Here is a 24,315-nt window from a genome sequence, read left to right on the forward strand (position 1 = left end):
AAACAGCCATGTGTGGTTCTGCATTCGTGAGTCTATATGCATTACAACAGCACATTGGGATATAATGACGCGGCGAATGGATACGAAACAATGTAAACTAACCCCTTACCAAATCACCGTTAAAATATTGATAAAAAAAAGTAAGTATATCTTATAATTGTGATATCCTGTAACGGGTTTAAACACATAATTATCCTCAAATACATTTCGAATCACAGCCTAAACATATTTGTGTGTTGTTGTATTTGCGCAACTTTCTCCTGGAATAATATCAACCATCATGATAAAATCTACATTCACCTCTGAAACAAAATCCTGGCTACGCCACTGATAAATACCCAGCAATTGTATTTAGTCGCATCTGTTTCGTTTCGCAAGATGCCGCTTCTGCCACATTGTTTAAATGGTTTCCTGTACGAAAGTAAGAAATGCTAAAATTACTACTGTACTGGGACAAAAGGGGGAAGTTTCTTTAAAAAAATACAAAAATTACCTTGTGCTGACCAAAAGTGAAATATTTACTGTGGAAGTTGTTTCACCATTATAAGTTACCGCATTATAAAATATCACATTACAGAATATCATACAATATAAGAGCAGATATGAAAGTACAATAAAAGTAAGAGCAAAATAAGGCATACTAAAAAGTATGAGTGAATTCGACTAAGTGCAGTTAAACCTTATAGTAAGTATTTTCTTATATGAGTAAAGTCCAGTAAGAACACATAGTAAGTATGATAAATGGATGAGAATGATTTCAAATAAGAGCAGTTACAGAAAACGTGAGTACAGCTACCTATAAGAGTAAAATCAAATACAAGATATAGTAAGTAGTTATAGGTAGGAGCAGTAGTTGAATGCAGCAAGGTATGGAGCAGTTCAGTGCAAGTACAAGCTGGTGCAAGTACTGGTACAAGTGGGTGCCATATAGTCCAGCAGGGTTGAGAGTTGTGAGGTTTACAGATGCTGTCTGAACAGGTGTGTCTTGAGGAGGCGCCGGAAGGTGGTCAGGGACTGAGCAGTCCTGATAGCCTTGGGTAGGTCGCTCCACCACTGAGGGGCAAAGGTGGAGAAGGAGCGGGCTCTGGAGGCGGTGGAGCAGAGGGGGGCTACAGCTAGTCTGCCTGAGGTGGAGGAGCAAAGAGAGCGAGAGGGGGTGTAGGGAGAAATGATAGTCTGGCGATAGGAGGGAGCAGAATGGTCAAGACAGCGGTACGCGAGTACAAGAGTTTTGAATTGGATGCGAGCAGTGATAGGGAGCCAGTGCAGAGAGCGGAGCAGCGGTGTAGCGTGGGAGAAACGGGGAAGGGAGAAGACGAGGCAAGTAGAAGAGTTTTGGATGAGCTGGAGTGGACGGGTAGCAGAGGCAGGAAGGCCAGCCAGGAGGGAGTTGCAGTAGTCAAGGCGGGACAGTACCAGGGCCTGAACTAGGAGCTGTGTGGAGTAATCGGTGAGGAAGGGGCGAATTCTGAATGTGTTGCTGAGAAATAAGCGACAGGAGCGTGCCAAAGTAGAGATGTGTTGAGAGTAGGAGAGGGAGGGGTCAAGGGTGACACCAAGGTTTTTGGTAGATGAGGAGGGAGAGAGGGTGGTGGATTCAAGCAGAATAGAGATAGAGAGATCAGCAGTGGGGGAGGAAGAGGGGGGAAGAAAAGGAGATCTGATTTTGAGAGATTGAGTTTGAGATGATGTGAGTGCTTCCAGGAGGAGATGGCCGAGAGATAGGTAGAGATACGGGAGGAAATGTTGGAGTCAGAGGTGGGAAAGGAGAGGAAGATTTGGGCATCATCAGCATACAAGTGATATGAGAAGCTATGGGAGATGAGGGGACTCGGAGCAGGTGTACAGAGAAAACAGGAGAGGTCCCAGGACTGAGCCTCGGGGGACACCAGTCGAAAGAGGATAAGGGGCAGAGGGTGAGCCACTCCTTGACAGCCGGTACGTGCGCTTGGAGAGGTAGGAGGAGAACCAGGCATGAGCAGTTCCACAGAGTCCCAGGTCAGCAAGGGAGGACAGGAGAATAAAGTGGTCAACTGTGTCAAAGGCAGCAAAGAGGTCGAGGGGAATTAGGACAGAGGAGAGGGAGGCGACATAAGCAGAGTAAAGAGTTAGTAGAGAGAAGAGCAGTTTCAGTGGTGTGTGCCGGGCGAAAACCAAATTGGAGGGGGTCGAGCAGAGAATGTGTTGACAGGAAAGCAGAGAGCTGGTGGTGTACCGTTCGCTCGAGGGTTTTAGAGAGGAACAGGAGGGAGACAGGACAGTAGTTCTGGAGGGATGAGGGATCCAGGGAGGGTTTTTTTAGGATGGGGGTGATGCAGACTTGTTTGAAGGCAGAGGGGGAACAGCGATAGAGCAGAGAGGTGTTGAGGAAAGAGGAAATAAAAGGGAGTAGTGCAGTGGCAGCAGCCTGGAAGAGGTGAGGGGGGGGGGGGGTTCCAGTGCACACATGGTGGGTTTATGGCCCTGGAGCAGTGAGCACAGATCGGAGTCCGAGGGACTAGAAGGAGGGTAGAAGTAGGGGTTGCAGAGGGTGGTGGGGAGGGAGTGAGCAGAGGACGGGGTGCGTGGTGAAGGAGGCGAGGTAGTGAAGAGGTAGTGAAGAGTTTGCAGATGTCTGTGATTTTGGAGGAGGCCGAGATGGAGGAGGGTGGAAGGAGGGGGGGGGTTAAGGGAGGAGGAGAAGGTAGACAAAAGTTTACGAAGTTTGTTAGTGGAGGACTGAATGTTAAAATGAAAGTATGAGCTGGAGCGTTCAGTTCGAAGCGTCGGTAGAGAGTTTGGCAGCCAGCCCACGGTGCCCGTCCTCGTTTGAACTACCACAGTGTAGACCAGTGGTTTTCAGCCTTTTCACTTCAAGTACCAGTGTTTCCAGCAGGGACCACCAGGTGTACCAGTAACTATGTGCAATCTTAAACTGTTGTTGTAAAACCGAGACCTACCCCATTACAACCAGGTTTGTGTCTGTACTCACTTGTTTGTTGCCTCATTCTGCTGAATGGTTAATCTATTCATGAACTCTGCATGTTTATATTTTTAATATTTTGCAAGTGTTGTGTTTGGAATTGGTGACCGCACCTTTAATTGTGTACAATTGTACAGTAATATGAAGACAGCATGCTGCAGCTGCCATACTCAGTGTTATCCTGATCTGACAGCATGTAAGACAGCTCTTATGATTTGAATACCGTTTATTCTTCAGTAAAAACAAGTTTAAATTGCAATGAGTTCATTCTGCTATATTTAGGATATTAAATACACCACAGCAAGCACATTGTCATATATTTCCATTAGCACAATCCGAGAGCTAAATTTAGTACATGGCATTTTTTTGTAGTTTGTTTGGGGTTTTTTTTTCTTTGTTTTGATAACTGAAATCAAGTAAACTGCAGTACATAGTACACTTCCTAATTACAGTCCCAAGTATTTCTGTGTTCTGCTGTCAAATGGTCAGTTTGAGAAATAAACTTTGTTTTCCCTGCAACAGCTGACCCTGCTTTAGTACAAAACTGACGCTACGTACTGTTTTACATAATGGGAACGGTGCTCATACGATACGGTAACCTTTTCACTTCCTTGTTTGTTTAATTCTTGCGCTGTTTGCTGTATTACAGCCCTTCATTAATTATTTTCTTTAAGTTTCCAGGGCATTTTGTTAATGGCACGTGTGCAATACACAAACCTTAAGTGTATTTGTATTTGTTGCTGTTCTTGTTCTACGTTTCTTAAATGCAACTGTTCATTTTAAGCTACTTTTTTTGTTACACAACAGTATTCACACATATTTGGTCACAACTGTTGCAAGAAACCGGGGTTTCGTATTCTACTGATGTTAATATACCTCTCTGCACTTACAAACATTTTTATTCAATCGAATTGTTATCGTCCTTATCGCCCTTCAGTATATTAAAACATGTGATATGCGTTATATATATATATATATATATATATATATGTACAGACCGACGTCATATCGCATTCGTAAATATTGACACTTGCTTTTAAAGGGAGATGCAGCATTTTTGTGCCTATAACCCCTAAAAACAGTTGTCAAAATGTTGTTTTTGTTGTTGCATTTGTAACCATTTTAGTCATTTTTAGTCACAATTTATCATTTCTCTGTGATTCAGTGGTACAAACAGTTTGATACAGGATGGTGCGATTGAGGGAGCATTGTGTTTGGAGGAATCGCATCGTCATAAAAGAACTGTCGGTGTGTACCAGTGGCAAGCCTGTCATGTACCAGTAAAGGTACGTGTACCACAGGTTGTAAACCACTGCTGTAGACAATTGGCTGCAAATTATTCTAAATCCAATCATCTGTGCCCTGTGCGAGTTTGGTCGATTGTTACACCAACACAAACGGTCACCTTACAACCTCAAATGGCAATCATACCATAGGGTGTAATAAAATTAACCACTACTGCCACATTTTCCCCATGTGTACCAATATATTTGTAGGCAATTAATTTTAAGATCATTTTAATTCCAGCTTGCATCTGCCTTTAACAATATCATCTTTTAATATTTTTGTCATCTCATAATGTTAAACAACATACTGAAACTGGCGCTCACAATAAAATGGATGCAAAGTGTGAACCTTAAACTGAGCAAAACTGCGCAAGTTAGCCTATATAGGATTCAGTACACAAGGAAGAATGTGGAAACAGGCAAGTTCATTTCTGCAGGTATAGCCTGTGGTAGTTTCATTAAAGGTGAAGCTACTTTTTTGGCTGTCACTTGTTGGCAAAATTCCCTTCTTATAGACTCTTGTCCTTTGATAATGGTTTCATGCAGCTCATGGAAACTGCATTTAGAAACGTGTTGCTCCTGGTTTACTTAGTGTTTAGACTAGTGCTTATTTTCCGCATTTTTTTTTCTTTATATTACTATAGTAAAGGTCAAGGATGAGAAATTTGGTAGAATGTTGTGTTTTTGAGTGTGTGAGTTAAGTGTACCGTATCCACGGGTTATGCCCATTTGCTTCAAATCGTCAGAAATTCGGGCATAAACTTTGTCCACCCACACATCTACCCACAGAGAAACTAGAACCTGCACTTCCTCAGCGTCCCAAGGCTGTACTTTTCTCTCATCACACTCGCTGCCCGCCATGTTGTTTGTTGTTTGTTTTTCTGGAGTGTACTGACTGACTCAAAGGAATGTTAAAAATCCTTAACCCCACCCCTGGCCAGGCTCAGCTCCGAGCCAGATTCTGATGTCTTGTGAAGCGAGAGTTTCTCTGTTTGGTTCTTGCTTGGCTTGACAAATAGCCAGTGGAGAAGCACCCGTTCCCGTACCGTACCGAGCCCTCACGGGTTGGATGTGCCAGTGGAGAAGGGGTATAAAGGACACTTTTTTAAATCAAGTATACTGCCATAATATTTGAAACCACTGTCAAGATTTACTTCAACACTACAATGTGGTGTACAGCACAAGAAGTGATTATGGACATAACAGGAGTCTGTTTGAAAGATCTACGTAATATCGTGAGAAAACATGAAAGCCATCAAACAAAAGATCTTTAGCTCAACCGAAGCAGAGGGGCAGTGGCAATTGTGCTAATGCTAACAAGTTCAGTACTGCCACAAATTATAGAAACAACAAATGATTTACCGCAAGCGGTGGGGATTGTATTGCACCATTTTTCCTCACTCAGATCCTTTACTTACTAAATACCCTGGTATCTCTGAATAGATAATCGTCTCCTCTTAAAAAATATAAGTATTTGAATGAGTGAGATATCTCACAAGCAGAATGGTACCCCGAAATGTTCTCCATTTCCAATGACAGCAGTATAACTGGGGATGGGGAGTTTGTTGCCAGATAACTTCAGAATAGTTTAGAATAAGGAATGGTAACGAATTGCTTCTGTGATAGTTAAGACCTAGATGTCTTTAGGTAAGCAAATGAGGTGTTAGTAGCATGGGATATTACAATGACTATTTGTTGTATGTGGAATAAAGTCTTGTGTTCTGAAGAGCCGTGTATAAATACGTGATATGCAGATGGATGGACAGACACCTCCATATTTACCCAATGACCTCTGCTAAGTAATGTGAATACCAACTTTCATCACAACATAATGAGAAGGGTTCCAGATCTATGCAAAAATTGAAGTGTAACATACAGAGGGACAAATGTATAGACAGACATCCCCTATACTGTATCCGCAGAGTCTGATAGCCTCAATAACCTTTGATGTTATTACCAAGTTCCATCATAAACTGCTTTCCAGGTATATGGAAAAATATAGTCTGACATAAATAGATATGACTGCCTCCACCCTGTCGTGCAGTATTTAATCCCTGCGGCAGGTTTCATTTGCTTTGTGGGTATGAGGCTCCAGTGCTTGTCGGTATACAGTTTGGTAATGCTTGGTTGTCCCCTTTGTCCCTGCCAGTGATTATTGCTGATTTTGATCTTCAGAATGAGTGGGTGGTGTGCTGGTTTTCCACTTGCTGTGTCAGAGGAGACTAGCTCTGCCAACGGCACACATTCAATACGCCCACAGAAACTCAAGGCTGAAACTGTAGAGCAAATTCTCTGTAACTGAGGCAACGGAGGGGATTAGGAATAACTTAACTGTGTCAATAGGTGAGAACAGTGCATTGTTTTGCATTTTTTGACAACAACCAAGACAAATGGTATTTTTCCCCACTAATTTAGCCTAATATATATATATATATATATATATATATATATATATGGTTATTTAGCAGACTTTCATCACAGCAGGAGGCTGTGTGGTCCAGTGGTTAAAGAAAAGGGCTTGAAACCAGGAGGTCCCCGGTTCAAATCCCACCTCAGCCACAGACTTGTTGTGTGACCCTGAGCAAATCACTTGACCTCCTTGTGCTCCATCATTCGGGTGAGACGTAATTGTAAGTGACTGCAGCTGATGCATAGTCCACCCACCCTAGTCTCTGTAAGTCGCCTTGGATAAAGGCGCCTGCTAAATAACCAAATAATAAATAATAGGCAGTCTTGAGTGTGTCTGTTATCCGTTTCGATAGCCTCTGTTTAGACAGGGTTTTACCATAGGACTTCGCCCCATAAGACAAAAAAACTGTTCAGACTGCCTCCAACTCTATGTTCTGTCCACATAATATGCTAGTACCCGCACAGGGCAGAGCGTATGGAGCTGTTGTTCCCTGTCAGACTGGAAAGGAGGTGGATAGAAAACCTCCAATTCCACAGACTTGTTGACATGAAATGCCGAGGTTTCGGCAAAAAAGCAGGATTGATACGAAGCTTAACCTTTCTCCTGGCTTCTGTAAAAATGAAGCAGTCTTTCGCAATTGAGAATGCCCTCATCTCACTGACCCACTTTTCAGAGGAAACTACAAGCAAGAAAGCTTCTTTAAGCGATAAAAATTTCAGCTTAGGTTAATGCAAGGGCTCAAATGGAGGCTTCATGAGTGCTCTGTTGAGCTGAAAAAGCTTCAAATATGCAGCTATTCTCTGCACTCTGTCTGACAGAGTTGACAGCATGGACCTGGAGTCCAAGTTGCCAAATGGCAAGACCTGGAACTTGTACTGTTCCTTGAAACGCGAACCGCAGGTACCTCCTGTTCCCTGGTGTTATGTCAACATTTTGAACTTCCTGCGAGTTCAATACTGTCTGAGGTCGAGGATTGGTCTGAGGCTGCCATCCCGCTTGGGTACCAGGAAGTACCTGGAATAAAAACCCTTCTCTCAAGCGCAGCAGGTGTACCGTGCAAATAGCCCATTTTTGCAACAGAGCTGTCACCTCCTGAGACAACACCGCAGCGTGTCATGGGTCTGTGACTAATGTTGGAGTCTCGCCCTGAAAGGGGGACCATGTCTGAATTGCAGAGGATAGCCGGTCTGTATAATAGTAAGCACCCAGGTGTCTGTGGCTTCCTGAAAAAGAGCCCTGGGCTTGTGGCAGCAAGCTCCTAGGACACTGCTGGGCTTGTGGCTCAGGCTGAGGTTTTTGCCTCTGTGCCTGGCAGCGGAACTTAAAGTTGCTGCGGCGCGCAGCCACAGGCCGGTTATAAAAACCCCCTCTGGCTGTAGATGCAGCCAGCTGTGTCGGTCTAGGAGGCTGCTGGGCCCTTGGGCACTAGTTCGCAGCTGGTTTGCGCACTGGAGGTGGTCGCTTGGGAAGCAGGCAAACCATTTCCTTTGTAGATTCCTGTGCGTGGTGAGCGCTGCAGCATCTCATCCAGCGCAAGACCAAAAGTATGCCCCGGTGTAATGGGGGCATCTAACAGCGGTGCTTTATCCACACAAGGCATGCATGCCTGGGAAAGCCAAAGCTGCCTTCTTGCAGCTACCATTGCAGCCAGGTTCCTGCTCACAGCCTGCCCATTTAATTTGACAACACGGAGCAACTTCAGCAAACAGGACTGGTAAGCAGCCAGTATACCGTTAGTTACCCAGCCGTGCGAAATGTCACATTTTCTTAATTTTTGTCAGCTTTTCATTAAGTATATGGAAAACTACAGCACAGTACGTAACTCAATATGTTAACGTAACATTCAGGTTTCATTGAAGCAACATGTGTTAATTCTATTGGGTAAGGATGCAATACTTCTGGCCATAGCTATATATCCATATTACTTATGTGTACGTCTTGTAAATAACTGCTAGGTGTCACCTGTTAATTCTGAAATGTATACAGACTGGCTATTTTCACAGACCCAAGATAGCACAAATTACTTAATATAATTAGGCAGTCCAAAATTAGATACTCAAATGCAGACACACATCACAGTCCTTTACTGGAGCCCCAGTAGTAGCCTGGTTTTCAGGGCTAGATAAAACTGCCCTGTGCAGCTGGATTTGGTCTTTGGACAATGAGCTGGACGTCTGTGTGTGTGTGTGTGTGTGTAAGAAAGTCAATAAAAAGACAGTATTAGATTTTTTTTTTTATTATTATTATTTTTAAACAGTTTACTTGCTCAAATAGTAATCACTTGAAATAAAGAACACCTTTACCTATAAAAACTCTTACAGATTTCAGGTTTTAAAATCAACGATACAAATCTGCAAAGCATTTTTTCTTTCTTTTTTATTTCTACAAAAAGAACACTTTCAAAATATTAGAAAAAAAGTCTCCCGACGATCACCAGTGTGACAAGGTGATTTCGGAAGTGCAAAAATGCACCAAGTTCTTTTTACAGTAAAGAACACATCCCCTCCCCTCCCCTCCCCAAGCAGTGTCCCAAGAAATGCTGTAAGAATAACAAAATAAAATATACATGTAAAACAAAAGCCACGTGTTACAAAGAGCATTATATACAAATAACGTACAACCATATTAAACCCCACACAAGATAACCCTCCCCCCCCCCTTCAATTTTTAATACCCCTGTGCAGTCTCTTTCACACGTTAGATATTGTATCATTGGAACAGTCCTCTTTCTGACCTCTTAACCTGCACTATAGAAATGATGCATGCCATAAACTACATAGATTGAGTAAACTCAAATTCACTTTTTAAAAGACTTTATGGCAGAACCTCAGTAACTTCTGAGGGACTGGTAAAATTTTCTATTACTTGGATCACATTGGATTGCACAAACGGCTCAGGCACCACTCCAGAGCAGCTTGGACTACAATATCAGTATGGTTTTGGGGAAAGGGACCCAGCCACCTGTGATGTCTCAGCCTCAAGATTAAAGTCAACATCATTTAGCCTGAATGAAGCTACACAGCAAAATCGGCTTATTCCCGATGTTTCGGCATCAGGAAAAAAGTGTATACAAAAAATGTACGGCAAACACAGAAAGTACATAAGTGATTAAAAAGTACATTTTGCCACTTGTGTGCTGCGATGGACAAATAACATTCAGCAATTAAACTGGTTTGTGCACGAAATGATGTGTGTTATTGGATCAGCTTCTTAAAAAGGACATCTTGGAGAAATGCAGGATGCAGCTTTTTGACTGGGAAGCAGGACTCCTATTAATGGAGAGAGTCTTTCAATGTTTCTTAGACATGGCCTTCCACAGCTGCATTGCAAAGTGCTAAACTGACTTGATCCTGTTTAATAATAATTAATAACCAAGGAAAAAACAGATGTTAATGGGAGGATTTTACAAGACATTTAAGGGACCTGGATGTTGAGAACTTTGGCAAAAATGAAGTTCATAAATATCTATAGCAAGAATTATAGGGTAAAACATTGCCATCTATAAACGTTTAGGTTTGCTCTGCCATTTCATTCAGCTTTACTAATCTCTGTTTCTGCTTTTGTGAAATTATTTTGACCTGTATTATCATTATTCTGCTCTAAAGCTGTACGTGTTTAAATACAATTTCATAACAGCAGCCCGCTACTAAACTACGCCATCTTGTAGAAATACAAAATAAAATCTGAATCGCAGATTTGATTTAAATCAGATAAATATAATAATGCAGTCCTAAGAGGGTGTAGCGAAATAAAACATGCAGGATTAGAAATAGTTCTTATTTTAACAGCAGCCTCATAAAACTGCTGCACTCGCTTAAATAATAGGAGGACTGTTAACTGGGGGCTTCAATTGTAGTATAAAAAATTATTATATTATATATATATATAATATAAACAAACAAGGGAGGGGGAAAAAATCATCCCTGCCTATCTCCGGAATCTAAAACCTTAAATTATCCTTTTCTTTTTTCTTTTTGGTTGATTCGGGGTAAAACGGTCAATAAAAATTAAATAATTAAAATAGTGGTTAACAAAAATCATTAAATAAAATACTTGTTATGCCCCTGATCAATAGGACTCATCTCCACCCAAAGAATATCTACTTTATCTAAACCCCTCCAAAAAGGATAACCGTCTGCAGGCCAATTCTTTAACATAAAAAAAAAAAAAAAAAAAAAAGTGTACAGTACAGCGGGCATCTTTCACATAAAAGATTAAGGAAGGTATAGGGTATGCCACAAGGACTTACTCTGAATTAGTCAACTTTAAGCTTGCTGGTTATAAATACTCTACTGGTAAAAGAAAGAAAAACTGAAATATAGTGGTCTACCTCTGAATTTAATATTTAAAGTGCCTTTATACGCTTTTCCATCTGGGTATTTTAATAAACCTAGTCTTAAACCTGGACCCTCGGATATTGTTAGACTATATGGTACCAAATAAACAATAAATACATTGATAATTCATTTTAGGTCTATGCTTAAAAATGAACTTGTGCTTCACATTATATATATTCTGTTTTCTTGTACGATTAAAACTCGATACACTGAAATAACAGAACATTTAGAAGCAAACTGCCTGCTTTTATTTGAACCACACACTTAGACATGGCTTTAGTATTCCTGATATTAAACTATTAAATTAATTAAAATATAAAAATAAAATAAAAAAGTCCCTGTTGACTATACACTTTCTTTAGTCTAAACTAAAAGAAAAAAAATAGTCTGTGGTCCTCTATCCTGTTTATTCATTCTCAAATTCAGTGTCAGGGAATTGAACCTGTTTAGAATACATCAATTGATTGTTAACTCAGCTTTCTGTGTGCAGTGACTCCTGCTGGCCACTCCGTGGTACTAGATTTAGTCAGTACCTAAATATCTGAGAAACCCCACCCCCTCCCTCCCCCACTAATTCTCCAACTACAATCAAGCCGTAAAATAATCTTCATGACTGACAGTCCCAAGGTGAATCCGCTAGTCTGAGGATTTTCTCATTCAGTATATTTGAGTGGTGTTTTTGGTTTTATTTATTTTTTTAAACTATCTAGTGTTGAAGGGGTGTGGACGGAGAGGGATGCTTTTTTGGCAGGACAGACGAAAGAACTCTGTATGGGCTCAGGGAAGGTTTAAAATAATGGCTGGGGATTAGGAAAGGGTCAGCTTTCTAGTTAACCAGAGTGCCAAGGTTACATCCATGCTGGACAGGCTATGGGTTCAGGAGTCAAAAAGGGTGAATGGCGCCCCACCTCCCCTCTTTTTAAAACTCAAGTGCAGTTGAAGCAGTTTGAAGAGGGAGCTGGTTTTGGGATGGGGTCTCGGGGCTCAGTCCGAGTCGGAGTCCGAGGTCTCCTCGGAGCTGGAGGAGCTGCTGCTGCTCTCGGACTCGTTCTCCTTGTCATCGGCCTCCTCGTCACCTTCCTCCTCCTCTTCATTCTGCAAGGACAAACACTTTAGACTCTCTCTGCTCCCTCTTTATAACACTGTATTGAGGATTATTTGAACATCAATTCACCACCGATGAAATGCCAATGGCATATCCCACTGATACTCCTTTCCTTCCTGCATTTAAACATATAAAGCAAGCAACTGACTTGTGTTTATTCAGACTGCTGAAATCCATCTATTCAAAAGATCTAAGGATGGTGGCAGATACCAACGAGGCTGCCCCCTTTCAACACCCCAGTTCACTGGATTAGAGTTCAGGGGTCCCCTACCTCCTCCCCCTCCTCCTCCTCCTCGCTCTCCTCATCGCTGGAGGAGTCTCCCTCTGAAGAATCTGCTTTCTCTTTTTCCTCTTCCTCGTCATCATCCTCCTCCTCCGTGTCCTGGGTACAGAAAAACACAAGATTTATGAAGTGCTTGTCTGCTTCCGAGCAGCTGGTTGAGCTCAGAACATGTCAAGATGTCTTAAATGGATCCCACTCATATCAGATTACCAGGTTTTACTCAGATTTTTTTTTTAACCCTGTTGGCAAATATACTAAGAAATAAAAAAACAATTTAACTTACAGATTTCACGGCCACGACAGCCTTCACCTTGGCAATTGTACCCCTGGGTTTTGCAGTGCTTTTGCGTTTCTGTAAAATCAAACAATGACGTTTTAATGATCTTAGACTGGGAGGCTAGTGCATCTTCAATAGCATGGACACCAAGATAAAGTAACTGAATTATTTGACCCAAGCGTTCATTTAAAACCAGACAGCAGAATGAGTTCTGTTTAGCCCAGCCCATGGGCTTCTGGGTCAGTATCTTAAGGCTTGGCATGGGAGTAAGGCTTGGTAGTAGTTAGAGATGAAAAGCTCTAAGTTAACATACTTGTCTGAAGTAAATTAAAATTAAACTTTTTAAAGTCTACAAAAATTCTCAGCTACACGTGCATCCTGATAAAGTGACCAGGCTCTCTCCCACAAACCTTGTTCATTGATTTTTACTTACATTTGATGTGTACTCTTTGTATATTGCTCTATCTTGCGAGGACAGGCTCTGAAATAAAGATGGATAAATAAAAGTTGAAAAACACAAAACACACTCGCATGTAAATACTCTTGTTTGGAACTTCTGATGTTTCATTACAAAACTAGACTTCTGGTTTAGTAAGCAATACTAATGTAAACTCATCAGCTCCAGTCTTGGATTAACTTTCCTAAAATCAACAGGAGCAGTCCACGATTAGTGCAAGTAACAAAACTAGTAAATTAGGGGTTTACTTAAAAATCGCAGAGAGTTTACACATTTCCCCCCCCAGAATGTCGCTGACATTCTGTCTGTGCTGTGAAGACTTGCCCATACATTGAGACTGCACGTTCTGCATCCACTGAATTGGTTGGAAGTGTAACCTGGGACACACGATACCGCGGTACCGCACAGAAAAAGCAGCATTTGCTGCCATATCGCTCACCATTTATTATAGCCTTTTGATTAATGTGTGATTATGAAGCTAAATAGCGATCGATCGTATTTTCTCCAAAGTCACATTACAAGATGTGCAAAACAATTTACCTCCATCTGCATATAACGTTTCTTTGGGGAAACTTCTTGACACGATCCTCAGCCGAAATATACTACGCTTTTTTTGCTCTGTCGTCCATTTTTGGTGTTTTACCTGAAAACTAGTAGATTTTAGCAACCTAAATCAAAACAACAACGCAACGCTGACTTGGTCCCACCTCCTACTGTACAGTACAGGTCACAGAAAAGCCTGTACAGACGCACAGAGAGGCTGATAAGAAAATCGTTGTCCCGTGAACAGTAAACAAGACAGTTAACCACTTGAGTATTTTATTTTATTTATTTATTTTTTTTAAATGGTATTTGTCTAAGGACTTTTCTTTTTGCTTAAGTGCAAGGAATAAAAAAATAAACAAAAGCCTATCTACAGAATTAAGATATGCAGTTTGCGTCGCTTGCAGTATGCAGTAGTTCATTTAAAATTTGGTATTATTATTATTATTATTATTATTATTATTATTATTTGTTTATTTAGCAGACGCCTTTATCCAAGGCGACTTACAGAGACTAGGGTGTGTGAACTATGCATCAGCTGCAGAGTCACTTACAACTACGTCTCACCCGAAAGACGGAGCACAAGGAGGTTAAGTGACTTGCTCAGGGTCACACAATGAGTCAGTGGCTGAGCCGGGATTTGACCCGGGGACCTCCTGGTTACAAGCCCTTTTCTTTAACCACTGGACCACAGTCAGGTATACATTGGCCCCTAAAAGAGGTGAATTTTGCAGTGACCCCTCAATTTCCCGATTTCCGCAAAATCGCAGATTAGGTGGACCCCTATTCATAATGTTCTACACTGAAGCAGGAACAAAGAGGTAGCATTTCACAGCTCAGGTTGGGAATTCCAAGACTGCAAATTCCATTATAAACTCCACAGACACACACAGACACACCCTTCACTGGGGCAACAACTGCCAAACATGTGGATTCAATTGAAACAGACTGTTACAAAAGACGACATGTTTCCAATAGGAGAAGATAGCCCAGATCTGCTGCTTAGCAAGACAGGCTTTCAAAGCATGATCAGGAATCTCAGGGTTTTCACAAGGTACAACATTACCTGTATGAGCTGTGCTTTTATACATTTCCCTCCCCATTCTACTTTTGTTTTATGGTACAATTAGCCTTCAAAATTGGTTATGGCCAAAAGTTTTGCATCACTCTATAGAATTAACATATTTTCTAAAAGGTCGAAAGAAACCTGCTGTATCATGTTACATTAACATATTGAATTGCACACCGCTGTAGTTTTCCATATACTTCACGAAAAAATGACAAATATTAAGTTAAATTTTGAAATCTAACAGGAAATATTGTACCTCTATTATGGCTTCCGGTAGACTTTTGCGGTATCATTTTGTAGTTTCTTTGATTACATGATGTTAAATAAAAGAAGAAGATCTAACACTATGTTTATATAGGTTTTTGTTTATTCTGTCTCAATCCTAAAATTCCAGGCAATGTAAAATGTTTGTCCACAGCTGTAGATTGTGCATCATGTGCAGGGCTTGGCCTCTCTTGTGACAGCACTGTCTCCTCCGGCGCTTACCTTCAGCCAGTGCTCCAGCTGCACTTTGTACTGTTTCTGCTTCTCCTCTGCCATCTTCTTGTAGCGGTCCTTGTGAGCCTGCGAGAGCTTCTGCCAGCGCCCCCCAATCTCCACCATGCGCTCCTTCAGGGGCAGCTGGTTCAGCTCCCCGTTCGACAGCAGCTCCTGAGAGAACTTCTGGTATCCGTTCCTGAGAACCAGACAAGATGCACTGCTTAGAGACCAGGCCAGCGCTGCGGCTAGGACCTCCTTCAGTGTACTGATGCAATCAGCTTAGTATCATTGAAGAAGGCCCTAGCAAAAACGTGTCTACATGACTTACAGTAAGGGTGCAAATGTTTTAGAACACTTCAAGATTTGGGAATTTATATTCTTTACATACCTACCTGCATGAAAACCTCAGGGTAGGAGAATTGTAATTTTCAGTCAGTAAATGTGTGATAGGCACTTGTGTGAAAACGTTAGACCACTTTGTGCTTTAATTAGGCATCTTAAAACAACTTCTAAAAAGTCTCCTGCATTTTACCAATTTGTGGCTCTGAGCGCCTTTTCTCTTACTATTTAATTGCATGTGTGGCCTATTAATGTCAATTAAATTAGACAATCACTAATTTGCTCAGATTTTCAGTTACAGTGGTTTGATTTCATATGCACAAACAGCAGAAGCAATGGGATGTTCTAATAAATGTGCACACTGCTGTAGGTTCCTACAGTTCTACCTTTGAATTTAGTTGATTGAGTGTTTTTAAGTTATGGATGACAACAACTTCTGCCTACAAGCAACCCAGAGACAGACCAGGCTGCACTTCTAATACACTGGAGTCTGGGCTTGCCTGGGTCAACCCAAAATCACAAAACCACTATACAACTTGGCACTGGGCACCTTTTAGGGCTGGGTATCGGTAGTGTTTCATGATACGTACCGCAATACGAGGGTCACAATACTACACATATCACGATACAGTAAATTAAAGCAAGAAACATACAATAATTTGCTTGTGCCAAGTGTTTGCAATAACACTGATAAAATCACTTGGTCAAATAAGCTTCACGGTCTTAAAAACAAAATTACAAAATCAGGGCTCCAAACAAAATTGGTCGCCAAATCCAAATGCTGTGTGCCGCTTCAGAAGCAAGCTGGTTCCTGCCACATTCAACTGCTTCAAAGACAACAACTTGTTAATGCACTAAAGTGATACTAAAACAGTAACTTCTGTTAGTACCCACTTTTTTGTTGCCACATTCTGCTGAATGGTTATTCTATGCAGCAGATGACTGCAATAAACTTGAAATATTGTTGTGTCTAGAACTGGTGATGGCACCTCTAAATTGTGTAGTTGTAATATGGGAATAGCATGCTGCAGCTCCCATGCTCAGGGTTAGTGAAGTCCTGATCTGACAGCATGTAACACAGACAGCTCTTATGATTACATGTAACCGTTTACTTTTAAGTAAAAATAAGTTTAAATTGCAGTAAGCTGGTTTTGTTATTTATGATTTTAAATACTACATTTTTACACAACACTCTAACACATCTGGTCACCACAACTGTTGCATGAAACTGGTGTTACAGTATTCCGGTGTTAATACAGCACCTATCTGCGCTTAACCATTTGTATACGATTACATTTTTGTTATCATTATTAGTTTATTTGTTACCGTCCTTCTCTCACTTCCGGTTTAGTAAAACATGTGATAAGCGTTTTTTCCCCTTACAGACTGATGGTATAGCACATTCATAAATATTGACATATGCTTTTAAAGGGAGAGGCAGCAATTGTGTTAGATGCCTGTCCCCCAAAAAAATAATATAATCAATTATCGTTGTAGACACGAGCCATGTTTGTTAGACAATCACATTTTACTTGCATAAAAAAAGAAGAAAAACACTGCATCGCTACAGGGGTCTATCAATAATCGCATTGTCAAGAAAAATATCACGGTTCACACCCCTAGCATCTTTGCAATTTTATTTCTTGTTTAAAGCCATTGAAAGTAAACTGCAACCTTGCCCCACCACAAAGAGTGAAAGGGTGGCTAGTACTGTCTTCGGTTACTCAAAGTAATTCACCTGTAACTGATTTCGTAAACCATGCCCGAGGTAGACATTAGGCAACTTAGTACAAATTTTAACACAGGGCCAGAACTCAATATATATTTTAATGCTGTCATTTCTAGTTTAATCAATATTAATTAACACATTTGCAATATAACATGGTGCCAGTCACTTATTTCTACCAGAGCAAACAGACAATAGAATGGGAGACACCGGCTTTGGTATTTTATATTTCAAGCCTCCAAATCCATACCTAGGATCCCCGACTATCCTTCCCCACTCCAATTTGACTCGAGTCACGATTTATTCGACCCATCAAAATTCTACTTCTAGAAGTACTAAAAAGATTCTCAGTTTTGACAAAGCATTGCCAGAAAGGAGCGGTTCATGTTGAGTGGTCAGGATTGCCAGAAAGGAGCAGTTCATGCCGAGTGGTCAGGAGGTACTCACATGGGCGGCTTCTTGGGCTCTCCTTCAAACTTCATCTTCTTGCCAGTGCCTGTCACTGTGGCAGGGGCACGCATCTCACTCAACTCCCTCTGAAAGACAACAGGCATGAATACAGAGCAACCCACGGGACAGGCAAGCACAGCGACAAGACTTGAGAAGATGTTGTTAATGCTTAATAAGTTAACGACTTTGAAGGCCCACCAGTGCAGGTATGTGACCTGTTACAAAAAGCTGCATTGTAAATCAGAGGATTAAGCTAACCAGCCTGTGAAACCTATGTTGGGTTTATCCCTACAGTGTCTGCAGGTTTCACAAGCCAATATATCACACCTGCCTTTTAAACATCACAGGCTGTGTGTGTGCCAAAAGTGACAGTAAAGTTTGGAATGGCTCAAACTGCTGTGCAATAGGACAGTCGTTTCCAGCATATCCTGGGTTTGTCCGCTCTTTACCTCGTATCTCTTTTGATCCTCAGCTGCCTTCTTGATCCACATGATCTTCTCCTTCTTCTCCATGGTCTTCCATGTGGCCTCCATGGCTTTCAGGGCTTTGGCACGGTCGTTCTGGGATGGAATAGGAAACACATGGAATAAGAGGGGTTGTGGCTAGGGGTGCTCAGGGCTTGAATTTCACAGCAGGATTGCAGGAATCGCGCATTTTCCAAGTTGCTCCTGCATATCTGCAACTTTCAGTGTGGGAAAATCCCGCAGAGATATTTTAAGACACCAAGCTACTGTATTTTTTCTCCCAATTTAGAATGCCTGAAACACTACAACAGTCTCTAAGGAAGTGGGTATCAGTGACGAAAGCACTGAGCCGCATTCTGAGTAGTTCTGGTTAAAATAAATAAATAAATAAATAAATAAATAAATAAATAGTAGTACTGGATATTTTAAGTGCCGCAAGACTTTCTCTCGTACGTGGGTCTCGGCCGCTATCTTTAAGCACTATAGAAACTCAGTACAATGCAGTAAGTAAACAGTTTTGAAGAAAAAAAAAAAATGATGATATTAAGTCTATGTAGGTGTTGTTTTGCAAGCAGTGGCTTCGCTTTAACTCTTAAAACACAGCCCTATTCATTTTTGGGTGCCAGCGCACCGATGATTACGCACATTACTCGGGCACCGTAAAAGCCACCTGGTTCATGGCTTGTTTAAAAGTACACGGGGCTTTCCAATGACGTATTCAGTGTGTGTATGCGGTACTCCTAGCCGGAACTAAGACTGCCTGAAGTTAAGCCTCTCATCATGCGACAGAGTTCACAGCTTAGGTTTCGTTTTGCTCCGTCATTGTAGCAGCTAGACTGAAAGGGGTGGTATCGTTGGAAAGCTTACAAGCTCAGCTCCTCCCCCCATGTTCATTTCATATTGAGGTTCAATGGTGTAGTGGTTTTTTAAGACATCTATGATTACAATATATAGAGCAGTGACCAAACATGATTTTTTTTTGGAAAAGCATTTCATTTTTTTATCATCATCTCTACCACATATAGTATGCCTGATCCTGTTGCAACTTACATAATATGAAAGGACGTTTTGTGGCCTTTCATTTGATATGTTATATGCATGCAGTATAAACTATCCAGTAGTTAAACATAAATGAAAACAGTGAAAAACAGGCGAAAATAGTGTAAAGAGTTAACATGTATTTATACTAAAGTAATACAAAAATGACTACAAAAGATTTAGAAGTGAGTAGTTTTTCGAGATTTACGATTATACTGTAAATCACTTTCACGAATCAGCCCCCAAATGTAGTCTCCCATCATGTTCTCGTTATACTGTCCTTGGTAGCGGCGTTCAAAGTCCAGTATATCCTGGTGGAAGCGCTTGCCTTGCTCCTCCGAGTACGCTCCCATGTTCTCCTTGAATTTATCAAGATGAGCATCAAGGATATGGACTTTGAGGGACATCCTACAGCCCATTGTACCGTAGTTCTTCACCAGAGTCTCAACCAGCTCCACATAGTTTTCGGCCTTGTGATTGCCCAGGAAGCCCCAAACCACTGCGACAAAGCTGTTCCAAGCCGCTTTCTCCTTACTAGTGAGCTTCTTGGGGAATTCATTGCACTCCAGGATCTTCTTTATCTGTGGTCCGACGAAGACACCGGCTTTGACCTTTGCCTCAGACAGCTTAGGGAAGAAGTCTTGAAGGTACTTGAAGGCTGTCGACTCCTTATCTAGAGCTCTGACAAATTGTTTCATAAGGCCCAATTTGATGTGCAGTGGTGGCATCAGCACCTTCCGGGGGTCCACCAGTGGCTCCCACTTGACGTTGTTCCTCCCCACAGAGAACTTGGTCCGCTGTGGCCAGTCCCGCCTGTGGTAGTGCGCCTTGGTGTCCCTGCTGTCCCAAAGGCAAAGATAGCAGGGAAACTTGGTAAAACCGCCTTGGAGACCCATCAGGAATGCCACCATTTTGAAGTCTCCTATGACCTCCCAACCGTACTCATCATACTTCAAGGTGTCCAGCAAGGTCTTGATGCTGTTGTAATCCTCTTTGAGGTGCACCGAGTGAGCCAGGGGAAGAGACGGGTACTTGTTACCATTATGGAGCAGCACGGCTTTGAGGCTCCTGGATGAGCTGTCAATGAAGAGGCGCCACTCATTCTGGTTACAGGCGATTCCGATTGCCTCGAACAGACTGGTCACATTGTGACAGAAGCAGAGCCCATCTTGACGGGTGAAGAAGCTGGAAAAAGGTTGGTGACGCTTCCTCTGATCTGCGACTTGCACACTTTCATCCAACAAGTTCCACTGCTTGAGCCTAGACGTCAAATGCTCGGCATTGGACTTGGTGAGACCAAGATCTCTAATCAAGTCGTTGAGGTCTTTTTGGTTGGGGTAGTATGGGTTTCTCTCCTCAGCTCCACCTCTGAAACTGTCATCTGGATCTACAACGTCTTCCTCGCTCTCTGACTTGCTGCTCTCTTCTAAAGACGGCTGCTCTCTCTCCGGAGGAGTGTGTACGGGGAGCTCATGGCAGGGTGGCACCGGGGTGATGGATGAAGGAAGGTCCGGATACGTGATAGCAGGTGCATTCTTGCCAGTCCGACGTTTGGAAGGGTCCACCATGCAGAAGTAGCAGTTGCTTGAGTGGTCAGTGGGTTCCCGCCAAATTCTTGGGATAGCGAACTTCATGGCTCTCTTTTCCCCTCTGTACCATCCTACAAAAATACATTTATTTCACCCATGACTAATGTGCAAGAGATTCTCGCAACATTTTTCATATATGATATATTTTTTCAATAACATTGAAAATTGTAAAACATTTTAAAATTAAAAACTTTTACAATTTTAAAAATTAACAAATTTTATAACATAAAATTCCGAGCAACAATTGTCCATCTTACCTTCCAGAGTTTTTTTGCAGTGCTCGCAGGTGAAATGAGGAGCCCAAGGTTTGTCTTGATCCCCGACAGGCATGCCGAAATATGCCTTGTAGGCCTCACACATCTTAGCAGATGCTTCCACGGAGTACTTTTTCACTCTTGTCTTGATAAATTGGCCGCAGACATAGCAAAATGCGTCTGCCGGATGCTTGCAGCCTCTTGATGCCATCTCAGAAAAATGCAGATATGTATCCACTTAGGCAGCTGGAACTATACTGAACTGGTGGTCTTAAGGCCCCTGTATTTATACTACTATTTATATTACTGGAAAGTTCTAGAAAGTTCTAGAAGTTACTCCAAGTTTACTCAGCACTGAATCTATCTGGAATGTTCTGGAAAATAGGTAAATTTCAAAATATCACTGTCCTGTGTTGTGGGGAATAATAGCCATTTTCTATACTTTTGAGGCATAAGCAATTAGGAAATAACACTTACGACCCAGGAACAAAAAAAAAATAAAAATTGTTACACGGTGTAATGTAGTAAAATATATATAGTTTTTTACATGCAAAAAGTGCCTTCCCCCTAAAAGTTTGGAATCCCCCCCATTGGCTGCAGCATAGTGGGAAATCCCCCCAGCACAAAAAAATGAAATTCAAGCCCTGGTGCCAACATTTTAAACTTTTAAAAGGATAGCAAAGTGTTAGCCTTAGTGTAGGGCAGGCCAATTTGTGTTATTCTATTTTTCTTCCCTTTCTTTTCCATATACAATTAAATGTCTCTTACAGTCTTAAACATGTTATTAATAAAAAGTGATGCAGAGCTTCCCACGATGGCTTTTCTGAGTGGTTACAAAAATTCCCAATTTGTTAAACTTTTTAAACATATTTAATACAAAAGTTTAAAGGTTCAGGAAATTAAATGGAAACTAACAATCCTCGTGTGGGCTGTATGTAAAGAAACATAAGACTGGATTCGGGGCTCACGCCGCATCTTGGAGAGGACTGGTACTGCACCTCAGGATAAGACTTTGGGGGTAAACACATCCCCCTACAGGAGAAAGCTTACAAGCAACAGATACATTTCAAAATATATCCCCAAGCAACACAATGAAAAGGGCAATCCCCCACCAACCCCCGCCCCTATTTAAATATAAACAATGTTGTGCTGTTACTCACCCGGTACCTGGCCAGGTAATCCCCGATGACGCTCTGCTGCCAGATGTCCTCTGCTGTTTTGGGAGACTCCGGAAGGCGTCCACGCTCCTCCAGCTCTTTCTTCTCTGAATCTGCCTTCACCGCAGCCTCTAGACGCTTGTACTTCTCCTGAGGAGAGGCGAGGAACGGCAGCCTGTTAGCATAGAGGCCCGGCACAGCTAGCCCTGACGAACACAAACTCACCGCTTAATAAAGCCCACTGCAATACTCAGAGAACAAATCACAAACTACAACTTCCAGATCCCAATACAAAGAGCTCCTTAAACAAAGCTCATTCAACTATGGGCCATTTTGTTAAAAGGCAAAATGCATTCCAACCATTATGGTATCTACCATCTAGAGATATGGACAGATTAAAGCATATGGTTTAAAGGTTCAGGAAATTAAATGGAAACTAACAATCCTCGTGTGGGCTGTATGTAAAGAAACATAAGACTGGAGGAATTGGGGCTCACGCCACACCTTGGAGAGGACGAGGGGAAAAATAAATCCTGGCAAACAGTAAAAAAAAATTGCCCAGTTGATTTACTCATTATGTGTATAAAAATAGCCAAACAAACAATCTGGATTATATTTAAATATAAACTGCTGGGATACAGAAAAGGTACAGTAAAGTAATGCATTTCTTGTGAAAACTGCAGGCTGTGCTGTAACACATTAACAGCCTTAAATGGGACACTCAACCTCTAAATAAAAAGGGCAATATTTTAGATCTCAGTTAGCTATATATTATACAAGGGCTAGCCAAGGAGGCACTGTGGTCCTGTGGTTAAAGTCCAGGGTTTGTAACCAGAAGGTCACCGGCTCAAATCCCACCTCTGCCACTGACTGACTCACTGTGTGACCCTGAGCAAGTCACTTAACCTCCTTGTGCTCCATCCTGTGGATAAGATGTTAAATCAAATGTCCTATTGTAAGTGACTCTGCATGTAATAAACAGTTCACAGCCTACCTCTGTAAAGCGCTTTGTGATGGTGGTCCACTATGAAAAAGCACTATATAAAAACAAAGATTATTATTATTATAGCCATTGGACGGTCCTGGCTTCTGTAATGGAAGTCCTGTCGGTTACTCTAGACTGTGTGCACAACCTTCACAACCAGTCACTTTTGGATTTCTCTCTTTTCCCCTAGTATCATGAATATCTTTGTCTTTTGGTTGTAACGGCACTTGCATCTCGGTTGACAAATCCTAAAGAAATAATTTCCAATAACTACAAGAACTAAAATATCCAGCTCTGCCTCGCAGCCTCTGAACTGCCACGCGTACCTTCTTCTTGTCAGACAGGTCGTTCCACATGCGGGCCAGCAGCCGTGTCAGCTGGCTTTCTGCCAGCTCAGGATGCTCCTCCTGCAGCTTGTGGCGCTTCTCCTCCGAGAAGATGAACATGGCGGAGATCGGCCGCTTGGGTTTGTCTGAGCTCCCCTGGAACAGCAAACGGACAGCGAGGTGAGAGACTGTGCCAGGGCTGGGGGGCAGTCCCGCCCCAATCCCTGAACCCAACCCTCCAATACAGATGCACAGCCTGCATGCACTAATACTGCAAGAAACCTGATCAATTCAACAACAAGCAGCCAAGAGTTTACTTCAATCACTTTGGAAGATACAGATTCAAGCCAATCTGCGAGACCAAGAACATGAGAGGATTATCCATTATTTGTCAAACTGCACAACACTTACTAACAGAACTGAACTAAGAATGATTTCATCATGACATCACAATAGTCATACACCCTGTTTTTTAGAACCCTTGTTAAGGTATAATGAATTAACCAGGTGCCAAGAATTTGAGCAATCAGGCCCCCTACTAGAGCTACACTGACCTGACCACAGTGTTGGGACGATTATCGAAAACATCTTCTGACCCGGACCCGCTACTACAGGACCTGACCTGAACCCACAACCCACTGCAGCACCGTCTGCTTACCAGCGACCCAACCCGCTTCTATAAGACCTGCCAGCCGCAAGTGTTTGTCCTTTAGAACCAACTGGCTGTGTCTTCTGGCTCTCACATTCACACACAGATATCTCTGCCATTCTCCACAGA

At 41.9% G+C, this 24,315-nt stretch overlaps 1 protein-coding gene across 5 annotated transcripts in view; it reads right to left on the minus strand.

Moving 5' to 3' along the window:
• Nucleotides 1–8,878: 8,878 nt before the first annotated feature.
• The window catches only part of LOC117434981 (nucleolar transcription factor 1-like), a 38,509-nt gene continuing 23,072 nt past the window's right edge, over nucleotides 8,879–24,315 (minus strand). For 4 of the 5 annotated variants that reach the window (XM_034057750.3, XM_034057751.3, XM_034057752.3 and 1 more), the window contains 9 exons: nucleotides 23,538–23,693; nucleotides 22,230–22,376; nucleotides 18,174–18,284; nucleotides 17,722–17,810; nucleotides 15,216–15,405; nucleotides 13,094–13,141; nucleotides 12,667–12,735; nucleotides 12,372–12,482; nucleotides 8,879–12,090 (listed from right to left, as the gene is read on the minus strand). In XM_034057750.3, coding sequence (XP_033913641.2) covers nucleotides 11,980–12,090; nucleotides 12,372–12,482; nucleotides 12,667–12,735; nucleotides 13,094–13,141; nucleotides 15,216–15,405; nucleotides 17,722–17,810; nucleotides 18,174–18,284; nucleotides 22,230–22,376; nucleotides 23,538–23,693 — 1,032 coding nt within the window. In that variant the 3' untranslated portion in view covers nucleotides 8,879–11,979. The remainder of the gene's footprint in view (nucleotides 12,091–12,371; nucleotides 12,483–12,666; nucleotides 12,736–13,093; nucleotides 13,142–15,215; nucleotides 15,406–17,721; nucleotides 17,811–18,173; nucleotides 18,285–22,229; nucleotides 22,377–23,537; nucleotides 23,694–24,315) is intronic. The other variant, XM_034057753.3, reaches the window with a different exon arrangement.

Source organism: Acipenser ruthenus, chromosome 28 (assembly GCF_902713425.1).
Source record: "Acipenser ruthenus chromosome 28, fAciRut3.2 maternal haplotype, whole genome shotgun sequence".
In the NCBI taxonomy this organism is placed as follows: domain Eukaryota; kingdom Metazoa; phylum Chordata; class Actinopteri; order Acipenseriformes; family Acipenseridae; genus Acipenser; species Acipenser ruthenus.